Source organism: Brassica rapa, chromosome A03, assembly GCF_000309985.2.
Source record: "Brassica rapa cultivar Chiifu-401-42 chromosome A03, CAAS_Brap_v3.01, whole genome shotgun sequence".
NCBI classification, from domain to species: Eukaryota; Viridiplantae; Streptophyta; class Magnoliopsida; order Brassicales; family Brassicaceae; genus Brassica; species Brassica rapa.
The window spans coordinates 24102102-24117109 of NC_024797.2; the positions used below are offsets into that span (position 1 = coordinate 24102102).

At 34.9% G+C, this 15008-nt stretch overlaps 4 protein-coding genes and 1 non-coding gene across 5 annotated transcripts; 2 read left to right on the forward strand and 3 right to left on the reverse strand.

Moving 5' to 3' along the window:
• Positions 1 to 252: 252 nt before the first annotated feature.
• LOC103860937 (binding partner of ACD11 1) lies at positions 253 to 2181 on the reverse strand. Its single transcript, XM_033286122.1, has 6 exons — positions 2117 to 2181; positions 1958 to 2033; positions 1499 to 1605; positions 1352 to 1427; positions 1181 to 1261; positions 253 to 1115 (listed from the first exon to the last, which is right to left on the reverse strand). The coding sequence occupies exons 2-6, from the start codon at positions 1961 to 1963 to the stop codon at positions 447 to 449; spliced, it is 939 nt and encodes a 312-aa protein (XP_033142013.1). The 5' UTR covers positions 1964 to 2033; positions 2117 to 2181; the 3' UTR covers positions 253 to 446.
• A 237-nt stretch (positions 2182 to 2418) lies between these two features.
• LOC103860939 (syntaxin-23) lies at positions 2419 to 4382 on the forward strand. Its single transcript, XM_009138619.3, has 7 exons — positions 2419 to 2990; positions 3056 to 3149; positions 3241 to 3380; positions 3462 to 3536; positions 3599 to 3756; positions 3838 to 3938; positions 4060 to 4382. Exons 1-7 carry the CDS (start codon positions 2788 to 2790, stop codon positions 4123 to 4125), a joined length of 837 nt encoding a protein of 278 aa, XP_009136867.1. The 5' UTR covers positions 2419 to 2787; the 3' UTR covers positions 4126 to 4382.
• Positions 4383 to 4396: 14 nt separating this feature from the next.
• LOC103860938 (carboxyl-terminal-processing peptidase 2, chloroplastic) lies at positions 4397 to 7204 on the reverse strand. Its single transcript, XM_009138618.3, has 13 exons — positions 6982 to 7204; positions 6603 to 6879; positions 6381 to 6530; positions 6225 to 6307; positions 5929 to 6137; positions 5782 to 5850; positions 5584 to 5702; positions 5436 to 5511; positions 5306 to 5347; positions 5116 to 5224; positions 4945 to 5042; positions 4749 to 4842; positions 4397 to 4633 (listed from the first exon to the last, which is right to left on the reverse strand). The coding sequence occupies exons 1-13, from the start codon at positions 7057 to 7059 to the stop codon at positions 4508 to 4510; spliced, it is 1530 nt and encodes a 509-aa protein (XP_009136866.1). The 5' UTR covers positions 7060 to 7204; the 3' UTR covers positions 4397 to 4507.
• Positions 7205 to 8902: 1698 nt separating this feature from the next.
• LOC103860940 lies at positions 8903 to 11253 on the forward strand. Its single transcript, XM_009138621.3, has 8 exons — positions 8903 to 9099; positions 9185 to 9274; positions 9352 to 9506; positions 9576 to 9696; positions 9773 to 9892; positions 9970 to 10040; positions 10161 to 10454; positions 11160 to 11253. The coding sequence occupies exons 1-7, from the start codon at positions 8989 to 8991 to the stop codon at positions 10384 to 10386; spliced, it is 894 nt and encodes a 297-aa protein (XP_009136869.1). The 5' UTR covers positions 8903 to 8988; the 3' UTR covers positions 10387 to 10454; positions 11160 to 11253.
• A 111-nt stretch (positions 11254 to 11364) lies between these two features.
• Positions 11365 to 11436, reverse strand: TRNAW-CCA. The gene has a single exon. It is a non-coding gene; the product is annotated as a tRNA-Trp (tRNA).
• Positions 11437 to 15008: the final 3572 nt, after the last annotated feature.

A 15008-nucleotide genomic window follows, 5' to 3' on the forward strand; every position in this document is an offset into this window, starting at 1 on the left:
TTGTATTGAATTCAAAAACGTGAGACCATCAAAAGTAAACTAACAACCATAAAATAAAGTAACATAATTTTGTACTATTCGTATTTTATTTTTATTAAGCTAAGCGTTTATTTTGTTTATTTTTTCTCTTTAGAGGTTATTTTTCTCACAAAAGTTTTTTTATGCTATTATATAGGTATTTCTCATCTCAAAACGGTTGAGACTAAATTAGCATTTTCGGTTCAGATATCGGTTTTGTTACAAACGCAGAGACGATAAAATTGACTTTTCTATGCCAGTAATAACTACCAAACCGACCATGAATCCAATGTTAGAAGAACACAAGTCTTGGTACTAAATGAAAAGTTCGATATTCATTTTTCAAAAATCCAGGAGAGATTAGTTCAAAGTATTACCGTTTACAACAAAAATCACAAATGTCTTTAGTCTTTACTTGCCTGCAAATCTCAAGGTTGAGCCGGAGCCACAGGTGGAGGAGACTGTTGCTGCTGCGGCTGCTGTTGCTGCTGGGGCTCGTGATGTTCAGATTCTTTTGGTTCAGGAGATTCAGAGAGTTTTGGTTCATGTACGACTTCATCCTTAGAAGATGGCGCTTTTGGTGATTCAGACAAGTGAACTCTAGCAAACTCGTCAACCACTTTCCTCTTGTCTTCTTCCTCAGCCATACCAACTTTCTCTTTGGCCTTTTGTCCAACTTCTTCCGCAGCTTTAGCCACTTTGTTGAAAGCACCGGTGACCCACGTGGCACCCGTGAGAACGTACCGGTTCTTCATTATAGCAGAACCCGCATTGCTCACAGTCTGCTCAGCTGCAGCGATCGCTGATTTGGTCTTCTCCGATACTTGGTACTTGTGATCAACTTCCCTGACTTTATCACCCACCACGACTGTTCCGGTGTTGATCTTGTCGGTGAAACCGAGTTTCTTGTCGAGAGATGCGACTTTGGCTGATGCAGTGGATGTAAGCTGGTGTTTCTCGTCGACGCTCTTGGCTTTGGCGATTGCGTCTTTTCCAAGAATGAAGCCCTTTGCGAGCATGCTGCTCACAACATCTTCGGCTTTTCTCAACACGGAGTCGCCGCCTGCACGGGGAGACTTGCTGCTTTCCTTGGGTTCCTGAGAAGATGAAATGGTTAAGAGATTGCTAGTCAAGATTGTGAAGAGAAAAGTGAGGTTATTACCAAGGAAGCTAAAGCCTCAGGAGACAGTTGGTAATCAGGAGCCATAGTGACAATGACTGAAGAATCAACAATCGTTGCTCCCTGAAGTAAAAAGACTCATAAACACTCATCAGTTGGTTAAAAAACATAAAGAGGAAGTGATAGAGGGGTGATGAGAAGTAGTGAACATACCGAGAGAAGAACAGCAGTTTCAGCTCCTTGTAGATCCTTGAAAGTGACATACGCCAATTTGGACCGTTCTGTCTCGCTGTAGAAACATGGTAAAAAAAGAGAGTAAAGAAGCTGAAGAACAAAAAAGTTGAAAAATGCAAAGCAAACCTCTGGGTCTCGAGGTAGAGAATGTCGCCAGAGAAGGAAAAGAACTCCTTGAGGTCACGATCGGTTGCTCCTAGAGAAACATTGCTCACTTTCACAGTTGTCATCATCTGCAATGTCACCAGACACTTAATATTACGGTTGGTTCTCTTATGGCCTAAAACTATGACTACAACAATGATACAAAGATGAGAAATCACAATGGCATTATTATATCATAATATCATTAAATGAACCTCAGAATCTTAAAGCAAAAGCTAATATGTTAACGAATCGCATATTACAGGTTACAAAAATCAAAACTTGCAAAACCAGAATCTAACAGCATAGCAACCCCCTATTCAAACAGATCTGTTTACATCTTCCCCAATATCAAACTCAACAGCAAACAACAAAACGACAACATGGATCTTGTCGGGACAAATTAAAAATCTAAAAAAAAAAACGATTAGAAGAACTTACCGACATGGCGGAGATCGCTTGACGCGGATCGAAACGTTTTCAGTTTTTTTTTTTTGGTTCTTCTCTTTGTTTTCACCTGACGAAGAAACGAAAACTGAAAAATCAAAAGGAAGAAAAATCTATGGGAAGCGGATTTGCTGTGAGAGAGGAGAGAGAGACCCCCGTTTTTTAACACACCCTCGGAAAACGGACGACGTGAGTGGTCTTTGGATTCGTCACGTGCTTTGGTCGTGCTTGCAGTTTTCTCACGTGTCAGGGGTATAAGCGTCTCTATCTTTTCCATTCTTCCACTTTTGACCCTTTCTATGCACGTAAAGTTTTATATTGATATCAAATTAATTTAATGATGCACCCTTTATTTTTATGATTATCCTAAATCTGTTCTGATTGTTCCAAAAAATTATTTATCCCACCAGTAACAATCGTCCACGTATGTAGCGTTCACATCATAAGGGAATCTCTTGTATATGATTAGCTAAATAAATTATTGGGGGATCTTATGATAAGATTCTTAATTTCTTATCTTACGCAACCCCTAATAACATTTAAAATCTCCGAGGAGGATATACCTGTAAGATTCTAAACTTCTGGCACTTTTTAGAATATTATGAAAAAGCGAGGATGGAAACTAATGTGACATTTCACGTTTCTCATCTCTCTCTCTCTCTCTTCCCGCGATTCACGTTTTTCTCCATCTGATACTGTCGGAAAGAATCCGCCACCGAATCGAGAGATCGCCGTCACGTTCTCTCCTCCCTCGATCTCCGTGTACCGTCAAAATCGAATCTTTCGTAGTGGGTTTCTCAAGAAAGAGAGAGAAAAGGGGGAAAATGAGTTTTCAGGATTTAGAGGCGGGAAGAGGAGGAAGACGGTTAGCTTCTTCAAGTAACACCAACGGCGGAGGAGGTCGACAAGACACGACGCAAGCCGTAGCTTCCGGTGTATTTGAGATCAACACAGCCGTCTCTAGCTTCCACCGCCTCGTCAACACTCTCGGTACTCCCAAAGACACGCCTGAGCTCCGAGATAAGCTGTAAGTTCCTCAAAAAGTTATCTCCTTTATGAATTGAATTGTTTCTAATAATTCAATTGCTTTAGGCACAAGACAAGGCTACATATCGGAGAGTTGGTGAAAGACACGTCAGTTAAGCTTAAAGAAGCTAGTGAAACTGATCATCAGAGAGGTGTTGATGTGAGTGTCTTTGTGTGATTCTTGCTTCTTCTTCTTCTGTTGGTATTTGAATTTGAATGGTTTGTTTTTGTATAACGCGTGTGTGTGTTAGCAAAGGAAGAAGATTGTTGATGCTAAGCTTGCAAAGGACTTTCAATCTGTACTGAAAGAGTTTCAAAAGGCTCAGCGTCTCGCTGCTGAAAGAGAAACTGTCTATGCTCCTCTTTTCACCATATCATCTCCATCATCTAGGTAAATACTCATCTTGATGAATCCAAAATGGTTTATGTTTGCGGTTTTGTATAATTGATTACTTGGCTTTGGTGAATATAGTTTTACATCCAGTGAGATAGATGTGAGTGGAGATAAGCATTCAGAGCAGCGTGCGGTTCTTGTGGAATCAAAAAGGTAAGTTTATACTGACTAAAGTGGAGGGATTCTTTTTACTGAGATGACTTGGTTTGTTGCAGGCAAGAACTTGTACTGTTGGACAATGAGATTGTGTTTAATGAAGCTATCATCGAGGAAAGAGAGCAAGGGATACAAGAAATCCAGCAGCAAATTGGCGAGGTGCACGAGATCTTCAAAGACTTGGCTGTACTGGTACATGATCAAGGCACCATGATCGGTATAACTGATTCTAAGTTATAATAAAACTCCACTTGTGTCTTCATAATCTCAGTCAAACACTTGTTCTTTTTTTACGCAGATGATATTGGTACTCACATCGATAACTCCCAAGCTGCAACAGCACAAGGAAGATCTCATCTCGCAAAAGCCTCAAAGACACAAAGATCGAGTTCAACTCTGGTATAAACGATATTAAACCTTTTGATCATTACCATGAATTTATTTTTGAGGATTTAGGATGATGATCAGAGCAAGCTATATAAAATGATTTTTGCTGTTGTTTTTTTTTTAAATCTTGCAGATGTGCTGGCTCATGGTGATTTTTGGAATCGTACTCCTGATTGTTATCATAGTGCTCGCGGTTTGAGTTTCAAGAACTCATGAATCACGGAAAAGTGCTTTCATCGTCGATCTTTCTCAGAGATCTTAATGTGTATGTGTTTGTCACTTCACAACCCTGTCGCTACCATTTAGTCTGTTTGACTACTGGTCTTTCGTCTCTTGTTTGGGAGTATACAAAGAGTAGTTTGGTTTGGTTTTGAGGTGTCAAAGTGTTAATGCTGTCTTTGTAATATATTTTGTTGCTGGCCAAAGTGGATGGTGCAAGGGAAAATCTTTTATCTCTGTGTTCTTAAAAGTGAAATTACTAGTTTCGATTAGCTTACCATGATGCTAAGTAAATCTTCAAGAGTATACGAAGGTTGAGTCAATGAATTTTACTCGGAACAAAGTATGAACAAATCAAAATATCATCTAGAGAAAAGAAGGCCTTGATTGAGATAACAAGCAGCTGTAGGATCCTTGAGGCATCCACAGAAAGCCTCTTCGTCTTTCGGAAATGACTTTGGCAACGGATGATCAGGAGTAACACCCACCTATTCCAAAACCAGCAACGAGTAGATTAAAAAAAAAATCAGAATGAAAATTGAAAATGTATGTAGAGTAGTGGTGTAGTGTCACAAAGGGTTTCATTACAGAACATGCTCTGACCTTGTCTATATCGGTATGAGCAGGTGTTTCGTATCTAGCAACTGTTACCGCCAAGCCCGAACCATCAGACAGCTGAAACACTGACTGTATCTTACTGCAAAATGTGTAGAAACGAGTCTCAAGAATATTAATCACAAAGGCTCAGTTCTTGAAGAGGAGAAGAAGATGAATCAAAGATCACGCATTTTTGTTTTACCCTTTTCCGTAAGTGGGTTCTCCATAAACCAGAGCACGTTTGTTATCTTTCAAAGCACCTGCCAGTATCTCACTGGCACTTGCAGTGCCTTTGTTAACCTGAGAAGTGAGAAGAAGATTGTGTGAGTGCTAAACATTCCATGGCATTTAGTGATTGGAGGAAAGCATATACCAGGACGGCAAGAGGCTCAGAGGTTGCTATAGCATTGCTTCCATCAGTATCATATATATCTCTCACACCTCGGCTATCACAAATATACACAATCACTCCTTTATCTAACCTGTGGATAGCAAAAGTTAAGTTTTATGAGAAGCTATGAGTCTTTATGCCGCTATAGATGAATAGGTTGTTGAGGTTCTACCAAAACTTAGCAATCTCAATGCCTTCAGGGAAAGAACCACCACTGCAGCAAAAGAAAATCAAGTGTTCAAGAAAAGGCTGTTGCAGAAACAAAACGTAGAGCACTTGTTTTGGTTATGTAATCATATCACCTGTTGTCTCGAAGATCCAAGACGAATGCATTAACATTGTTGCCTCTCAAGGTCTCAATTGCTTCTTTTACCGCACCTACACACAAAAGTGTTCTGCTTTGAGCCAGAAAGTAGACAAATTTGTAAGAAGGAATTATAGAATGCATACCAGAAGCGTTCTGATTGAATGTTGTTAGCTTGATATATCCAATCTTTGGGGAGTTACTCCCAGAGCCAGGGAGTTCACATAATCTTGACTTCACTGGATTCACAGATACTCGCTCTCTCCTGAATTTTACAATAATAGGAGTGACCTAATGAACGTGAATACATGTAAACAATGCAGGTGATGGGAAGAGAATAATACGTCAAAGATAAGACCCTCGTTTCAGGTCCACTGCGAATCGCTAACTCCACTGTGCTTCCTTCAGGTCCCCTGCATTATAACCAAAGCATCATCACAATCCATCTCTCAAAGCTAAATGAAGGATGAAAAGTGGAAACGTGGGATTACTGCAACATCTGTGCAGCATCATATATGGTGAGAGTTTCTGTGGTTGTATCATCAATTCCTAAGAGAACATCACCGGCTGAAACTCCCGCCCTATATGCAGGACCACCTGGAGCAGCTGATATAACAACAAGCCCAGCTGCTGATCCCTCTGATGCAGGCGGGTAACCTATAGACAGCCCAACACCTGTAACCGCACCTTGAGTTCCAGACTACCTTCAACCAAAACATTCACTACATTCTTACAACACAATCTCTAGTACGCTAGATTCAGAACAAGGGTTGTCAGGGACTCATACCCGCAAACTCTGAAACTTTCCAGGCTCCAAGAATCTAGTAAAAGGATCATCCAGTGTTGCAATCATTTTCTTGATAGCCATGTCTAAACACACAAACAAACAAACACCAAAACTCAGAAGCAGTTTGTAAAAGGTTTCATAATTCAAAAGACATACAAGTCTCTTCTCGGTTGTTCATGGGCTCATTGCGTAAAGCAGACTCTCTGTAACGAAACCAGCTTTGTCCGTTGAAGGTTTTATCGATATACGCACGATCAATTGTCCTCCAAGCTTCTAAGAAGAGAAGATTCTCTTCACTAAGACCCCCTGCGGATACGAAAGACATCAACTTGCAATCTCCTAACTCGAGATGGTTGTAAAAAATAAAAATAAACTTACATGATGGTGAATCAGTGGTAACGACAGAGATGGAGGAGACAAGCAGAACAGAAACTAGCCGAACCAATGCTACTGAGACATTCTTTCTGAAACTGACTGAAGATTTCATCATAAACTTCCCAGAAAACTTCCGATGATCATTTCTTTCGAGAAGACATAAATATCTGTTGCAGACGAACACGAGTCCTGGGTTTGCATTGCTCCTACTTGGGTTTCGAGGGTATCTAAAGCTGCTAGCTTTCAAAGTCTTTGAAGGTTGAGATACAAACAGTTTCACCTGCAAAGCTTTGAAACACACTGTTACAGGCTTGCAGCTAAACAGACACAACTTCCATGTGTATTGTAGGAGAGAAACTGAAAAAGAGTAAGAAAAATTTACCTGGATTGAGAAATTAGGGTTTAAAGTATTGGGCTTAGTGAAAATTGGGGATAATGAAGAGCTCGCAAGGACCTCCATTGAAATGAGCTTCTTTCCCTGCAGATTCCAACTCTGTTTTTCTTATCTGAAAAGTGTTGCAATATATTATTCTAAAATCGTCACTTTCCACAATAAAATAATAATTAGTTGATGTAAAAAAAACACAATTAAATAATAATTGGTATTTTTTTTAAATATATATCTCTTGTATTGTTGACAAAAAAAAATATCTCTTGTATTGTTGGCAAAAAAAAATATATCCCCTGTATTATCTAAATATTTCTGCAGAAAGTTTAAAACTTTTTAAATACAATTTTTTTTATAAAAAAATTGATGGATTACAAAACATTAATTATTGATTTTAGTCATTTTAACTGAATAATACTCCTTTAGTGAATAAAAAACTTTTAGTCCGAAACATAAATAAGTAGAAAAAATTATACAATATTTAAGTTTAGGTGAATTTAGTTCTTTCGAATAATTCATATAGTTTTAAAATATTTGAATCGTATAGTTTTTGGATAGTTTGGTTTATAAATAGTATTTTAAAAATATTTGGTCATTTCAATATAAAAATAAATAATATTTTAAGTGTATAAACAATATTATAGATATTCGGATATCCATTTGGTTTTTGGTTCGATTCTAATTCAAATTTGTTTTTTATTCCATAAATATAAAATATGTTTGACTATCCATGAACATCGATTCAGTTACGGTACGGGTTTAGTTTTTTCGGTTCGCTTTCTATTTGGTTTTTGATTCTCAGTTTATATGCTCAGTCTTAATCACATATATTAAAAATAATTAAATATTTATTTTTGTTTTGACTTTTAATTGGTTTAATTTTTATTTGTTTCCCAATTAATTTTAACCACTTATATTTTTACAATTATTTTTTTGTTCAGTTTTAATAAACTGCATTAATTGAAAGTTTGAAACCTAAAATATCAATTTTCAATATAACAATAAAATCTAAAAAGTATTAATCTTTTAAGTTCAAAAAAAAAACTTATACAGTTCTGACACTATACTTAAACCTTTACAGTTGTTATGTCTCTGATGTGAGAAGGTCCAACTCCTTTATAAGCTTATCCATATACCACCTTCTTTACTGCTATCTCAAAAACTTGGGCTTTGTGACAGACATTATTCAAAGATATCACAGTTTATATTTTATTTTTGTATTTCACTTTTATAATAAAATAAATCAGATAACAAAAAAAAGAGAGAAAATTCCATTAACGGCATGTAATATTTATCCATTTGCTATCAATTACTATCTACCAGGTGTTTTGTCCATGCGACTATAATAATTTTACAAGTATCATCAAAACCATTAAAATAAATTATGCTTCATGTGTTCAAAATATTTAATAATACGTTACACAATAATTTTATATATAACAAGAAAAAGTTCATCACAATATAAATACTTTTTATTAAGTAAAATGAATTTGAAAATATTCATGCGTTTGAAATATTTAGTAGTAAATTAAAAATCATGTTCTTTATATATGAAAAAGCTTTTCATTACAAAGAAATCATTTTTTATCATGTAAAATAAATTTGAAACACTCATTTATACAGAAATTATGGAGAAATTTATATTTTTTTTTTAAATTATGATCTAAAAATATTTTTTTTGGATAATATAATATAAACTACTTTTAGATAATGATAATTATCAAATCAATTGTTTAATTTCAGGTTAATTATATAGTAATAAATTTATTTATTTTCATTAAATATAGTACAGATTTTAACGAGTTTAACTATAGATAACTATAACCAATAATCAAAGAAACATTCGTTTTTAAGAGGCTTTGAGGGGAAAGGGAAGGACCCAATAAGCCCATTAGACTAATAACTCTTTGGCGGGAAAGCGGAAGAAGGAGAAGCGACCAGAGAGAGAGAGAGAGAGAGAGAGAGAGAGAGAGAGAGAGAGAGAGAGAGAGAGAGAGAGAGATGAACTCGTCGCCGGCGATGGAACCAGACGCGCCGGACCTCGTTTGCCAGCTCGACAACGTCCAAGGCATGGTCGATGCCCTCACCTGCGTCCGATGGAAACGCCACCAGGTCTCATCTCCATCTCCTCAGAACCCCAATCTAGGATTCTTTTACGTCATCGATCTTCTTCACCGATTCTCTTCGATGCTTACAGGATGCTTTAGTGGAGCTATCCGAGCACGGAATCGTCTTGATCGTGGAGGAATCAGGCTGTCTTCAAGCCAAGGTCTATCTTCAACGCGAGGTATCGATTTCTCCTAAACCTTTAAATTCGATTCACCAAACTGTAGAATCCGTAACGTTGTATGTGTGTGTGAGAAGCTGTTCACGAAGTACGAGTACGGAGCTGAAGGGAGACCTAGATTTGGAATCAGCTTAGGCCTTCTTGTTGACTGCTTGAACACATTCTCATCACCTGGACACTCAAATACTATTGAAATCAAGTATCCAGGCCCTGACATGGAGCTTCTTCTCAAGTATGATGAAACAATCACTCATCCTCTTTGTTCGCGTAGTTTAGCTGATGATGGTTGTGGTTTTATTAGGTCTGTTGATACCTTAAACTCGTGTATCTACTCTGAGATAAGAACGAGAATCCCAGAGACTAGTGAGTGGGACTATAACTTTGAGCAGGCCGGGGCTGCGCCGCTTACTTTTACTGTTAAGGTAACGTATGATGTAGTGAAGTGTCTCGTTGCTTGTTAGAGGTTTCTCTAATGATTGGTTTGATGAAATGTATTAGTCAGCTGCGTTGAAAGAAGCAATTGATGATCTTGAGTGGCCTGGATCAAGCGTGCAGATTAGTCTTCAAAAGTCTCCTCCCTGTGTTACCTTCAGAGGAGAAGGACATGGAGACTTACAGGTCTTGTGTTTCTCACTTGTTAATTTTTTTGATGACGTATAGTTTTTCTGTGAAAGAGTAACACTCCTCTTTTGCAGATAGACTTCATGTATTATGCCAACACAGATCTTCTCCTTGCCTTTCATTGCGATACTGAAGTCTCTTACGGGTGACAATTAAACCAATCCCTTCTCTAGCTTTAGTTGTTTGAATCCTTCAACTTATAGGAGTGACACTAATCAAGAAGACTGAGTGGTTACATTTGCTAACGATCTTATTTGTTTCTTAGGTACAAATACAAGTTTCTAAAGGCGACAACAGCAAATATTCCGGGAAACGTCGCGAGGGAAAACAGGGGAAGCAAGCTGACAATAGGGAGAGGAGGGATGTTGAAAGTTCAGCACTTGGTTTCGGTTGCTAAAGCGTTAGCTCCACAAGTGGAATCTGCAGGTTATCAGCCGCCGAGTAGAATTGCTTATATAGAATTCTTTGTCAAGCCTGAAGAAACTGCTTAGTTTATTATTATCTTCTTCTGTTAAAACTTTTTTGTTTGTAACGCTCTGATTGTTCTTCTTAGCCCAACATAGGGGTGGGCGTTCGGGTACCCGTTCGGGTTCGGGTCGGGTATTTCGGATTTTCGGGTATTTCGGTATAGAGGTCTAGAACCCGTTCGGGTATTTCTGTACTTCGGGTCGGGTTCGAGTATTTTTAGTTCGGATTCGGTTATTTCGGATCGGGTTCGGATATTTAGATTTTGAAAAAAAATATTAAAATTTTCATTTCTCAAGTTTATTGTATTTTAAAATATAACTTTTAGTTAACTAATTTTTTATTTTTAATAGATTGAATGGTTAATAGATTTTGACATAACATTTTAAAACTAAAAAGGCATTAATTTAGTTATTTTTTTTTTAATTTTGGATATAACTTTTTGTTAATTTTTAAAATAAAAAACTTGACATGCATTTTAAGTGAGTAGCAAATCATTTTTTCCGGAATTGTATGTATATCATATGAACTTAAATTATGTGTAGTATCAATATAAATATTTTATATAAAATGAGAGATATAAACTAGAAACATAAGGTTAATTATACATATGTTCGGTTATCTTCGGATATCCATTCGGGTTCGGGTATTATCCGTTCGGGTTCGGGTATCCAATCTCTCCTTATTCAATACCCGTTCGGGTATTTTGCTACTTCGGTTCGGATTTCGGTTCGGTTTTTTCGGATCGGGTTCGGGTGCCACTTCGGATATCGGGTAAAGTGCCCACCCCTAGCCCAACAGTTTGCTAAAAAGCTTGGAAAGAAAAAAGGTGTAATTGGAGACTACGTGCTGGTTTTTTATCGATTTAGCTCAGATGTCACGCCGTTTATGTTTTAAAGCTGAACGTGGAAGCATGCATGCCGTTTGGCTCTTTTCCATAAGCATATCGTGCCGTGCAATGATGCTTAAGTAAAAAAAAGTTATCCGGTATAATTTCGGGGTTTTGAACCCGACGTGAATCGAACACGCAACCTTCTGATCTGGAGTCAGACGCGCTACCATTGCGCCACGGATCCGGATGCTTAATTAACGTATCGTCTTAATATAAGTGGTTAGATTTTGAGAATAAACTGATCCGGATGCTTAATTAATCTCTAATTATAATTTGTATTTTGTAAGCATATCTGAGATGGGTTGCTGTTGGTTGATTCAAATTTGTGAGCAAAATTTCAAAACATTCTAAGCTTGACACGTGGTGATAATATAGACGTCCAAGTAGCTTTCTCATTATTTTCAAAGGTGGTTGGACTTCGTTCTCGTGATTACTATATCACACTCAAATAGAAAACAAAGTACTCAAGGCAAACCCAAAGAAGTCCTCCAATACATTTTTAGTAAACCATATGATTAGTGTTTTTTTTTTCCTGAGAACATAATTACATTTGATAAAGAAGAGTTTGGTAAATGATTTCATAGTAAAGCTAGCTTGTGTGTTTTCTTTTATCATACCTTGTAAAGAAAATTAACAAAAAGTTGACATGATTTCATATATCACCACCATTATTGGGAATACTATATATTATATCGGATGCATTATTGTAGAACAATGATCAATGTATCGACAAAGTCACATACATATACGCATATGTTCAGTGTGCGCCTAGTATAGGTGTTCTATGGTGGGGATGTGTTACCAGTTATATTGACATTTAATGATGGTGTTGACTCTTGGGTGGACCCAAATCATGATACAAACAAACATCAATGCTGCTTATATATGTATATAGTCACACGCACACCCACACAAACAGGCGGTGGGAAATAATAGAACGAGATGCTCATCATTTGTGTATGTATTATTATCATTTATATTATTTTCATTTTATGTATCTATACATAAATCCTTTTTAGAAAGGGTTTCTTTACATAAACCTAAATACCTAATATACAGATATTCACAAAATCCTATTAATTTTTACTCAAAAAAAAAACCCCTATTAATTTGCATGTATATCACTTACTAGCCATTTCTAAAGGATATATAGCGGATTAAACTATTGAGACATGAAAGGGGCCTCTCCTCTTTGAAACGCGATTCATAATATTAAACTGCAAAAAACAATGTTTGATTTGTTTAGCAAAAAAAAGAAACAAAGTTTTATAAGGTAATGGCAAGTTGCCCCAATTTGATAATCTAACAATATATTCTTTGTCGGGTTGATAATCTGAAAGGACATTTTAAAGATAAAAAATATTATTTTTCATGAAAATATAAAACAAATCATTCCTTTAGAATCTTGACAACCAATTAAAAGATTGATTAAGCAATAAAATGTATTGTATTCTTCAGAACATTAAGCTCAGTTAAGTAAACTCTACGCGCCTGTATAAAACTCCAATATTTATTCATGATCATACGCCGTCCAAAGTTCTTTCCGTCAGTTTCAGGTGACTGCATAGGGGGTTTTCCGGATGGGAAATTTTTAAATGTTTTAATGATGTTTGTTTGTTCTAAGGTTTCTAAAGCATTTTGTGACTGGTTTGTTTTTTCCATTAATAATAAGTAAAGATTTTTGTAATCATTTTGAATTTTTTTGAAATTGCTTGTCTTTATGATGTGTTTAGTTTTAGAATTTTCATTTCTTTGCTATCTCAGTAAAATACATTTCATTCTCATTTTAATTCAAATTTTAAACGGAACTAAAATCAAAATAATTTCGATAAAACATTATTTAGCTCCCGTCATCCTTAATTTGTGTTGTCATCCTACATAATACTATATGTAAATCTGAGTATGATTGATATGAAGTTTGTTGATTTAAAAGTCGAAACATTTGCTTAATTTATACAAAAAATATATTTAAAATTTGAGAAATTCTCTAAAATAGCTATTTTTAAGTTTTTGTCACAAAAATAGTTTTTAATGAGAAAAATGGCCAAACGAAGTTTTATTAAAAGACTACATTTATACACTAGAGTTAACTAATTTAGACTTATGATTTAGAGTTAAAGGGTGAGGTTTTGAAGATAAAGTTTGAAAATTTAAAAAATAAATATTAAAAATTTCAAATAAAAAATATTATTTTGATCATTTTCTTTCTTGAATGCTATTTTTGTGACAAAAATTTAAAATAGGCTATTTGAAAGAATTGCCCTTTAAATTTTATTATAATAATTTTATACTTGTGGTTTGAAATTGTGTATTAGTTGTACAACTGCAAAAAGAAAATCATATTCCAATACCAATATATTGTACTCTCTCTCTCTCTCTTTTTATGGTTAGATGTTTAATCTTTTCATACAATGGAAATTTTTAAAGATAATATTGTAAGTTATTTTTATTATCATTTAAATTATTTTTAAATAATAATAATCACTTTCTAATGCTGTTCAAAAATGATAAACCGTATAAAATTTTACTAATCACTTACAAACCAAAAGTGTGTATATACTATATACAAAGTATTTGAAGTAGACTAAATTATTATTGAAGTAAATGCAGTAGTTAAAATTTAACTGTAATCAATAAAATTGAGTTAATTGATAGATATAGTACGACACTGTAATACTTAGAGCATCTCCAATCCCACTCTATTTTTCACTTTAAAATAGAGTTTAGAGTAAGAAATGCTTCAATGGTACTCTATTTCTAACTCTATAATAGAGTGAAAAATAGGTTTACTCCAAATATAGAGTAATTTGTTTTTTTTTGTTCATCACTCTATTTTTTACTTTAAAATAAAGTACCATTGAAACAAACTCAAAGTCTATTATAGAGTTACTCTATTTTAGAGTAAAAAATAGAGTAAGTCATTGGAGATGGTCTTAGTAATCATGACTTACGAGCTTATTTACTTATACTTAACCTTTGGCAAAATAATTATAATTATATTACAGTAAAATATTAGAAAAAATAATATTTTAGCTGAACTAGAAGTCATACAACCAATCAATTTAAAAAGTTTAATTTATGAAGATTTAATATTTTAATATTTTTGCGAATCTGTAAAATAAAACAGTCCTCTTTCTATAGAGTAAAAGTTTGCCTCTAGATTTATTTTTTACGGTTTTATTTTTTTTTCCTTTCCTACCTCAATTTTTAGTTATTCCCAGTTACTTTATTTTTATCAATCAGACTCTTAAGGTTTTTGAATCAAGAGTTGTGATCATGATTATAGTCAAAATGTAGCGATCGAATCTACTTTTAAATCATCATTTAAATTTCTAATAGCATTTCTGGTGGCTGGCTAATTTGGAATGTCCTTTTGTTTTATATAAAAAAGTTTGATTGCTTACAGTAAAGAAACACTTATTCAGTAATGATATTTTACAGGGTTTGAATTAGACAACTTCGATACAATCAGTCAGATATATAAAATCATCTCAATATTTTAGAAGAGTTTTTACAACAAAAAAGAGTAATATTTCAATATAATTTAGTTATATGATAAAAATTAATTTTTGGTTTTATGAATTGAACTACTCTTTGCGAGACAAATGGCTCATAAAGTTTTTATGCATTTCTCAAAAAATTATTTGAAAACCTTTTCACTTTTTCTAATCTTTCTTTGTTATGTTTATATTTAATTACAAAATATTGTTGTAAGATACTTTCAATCAAAATGTTCTAACAAATCACCATTATAAT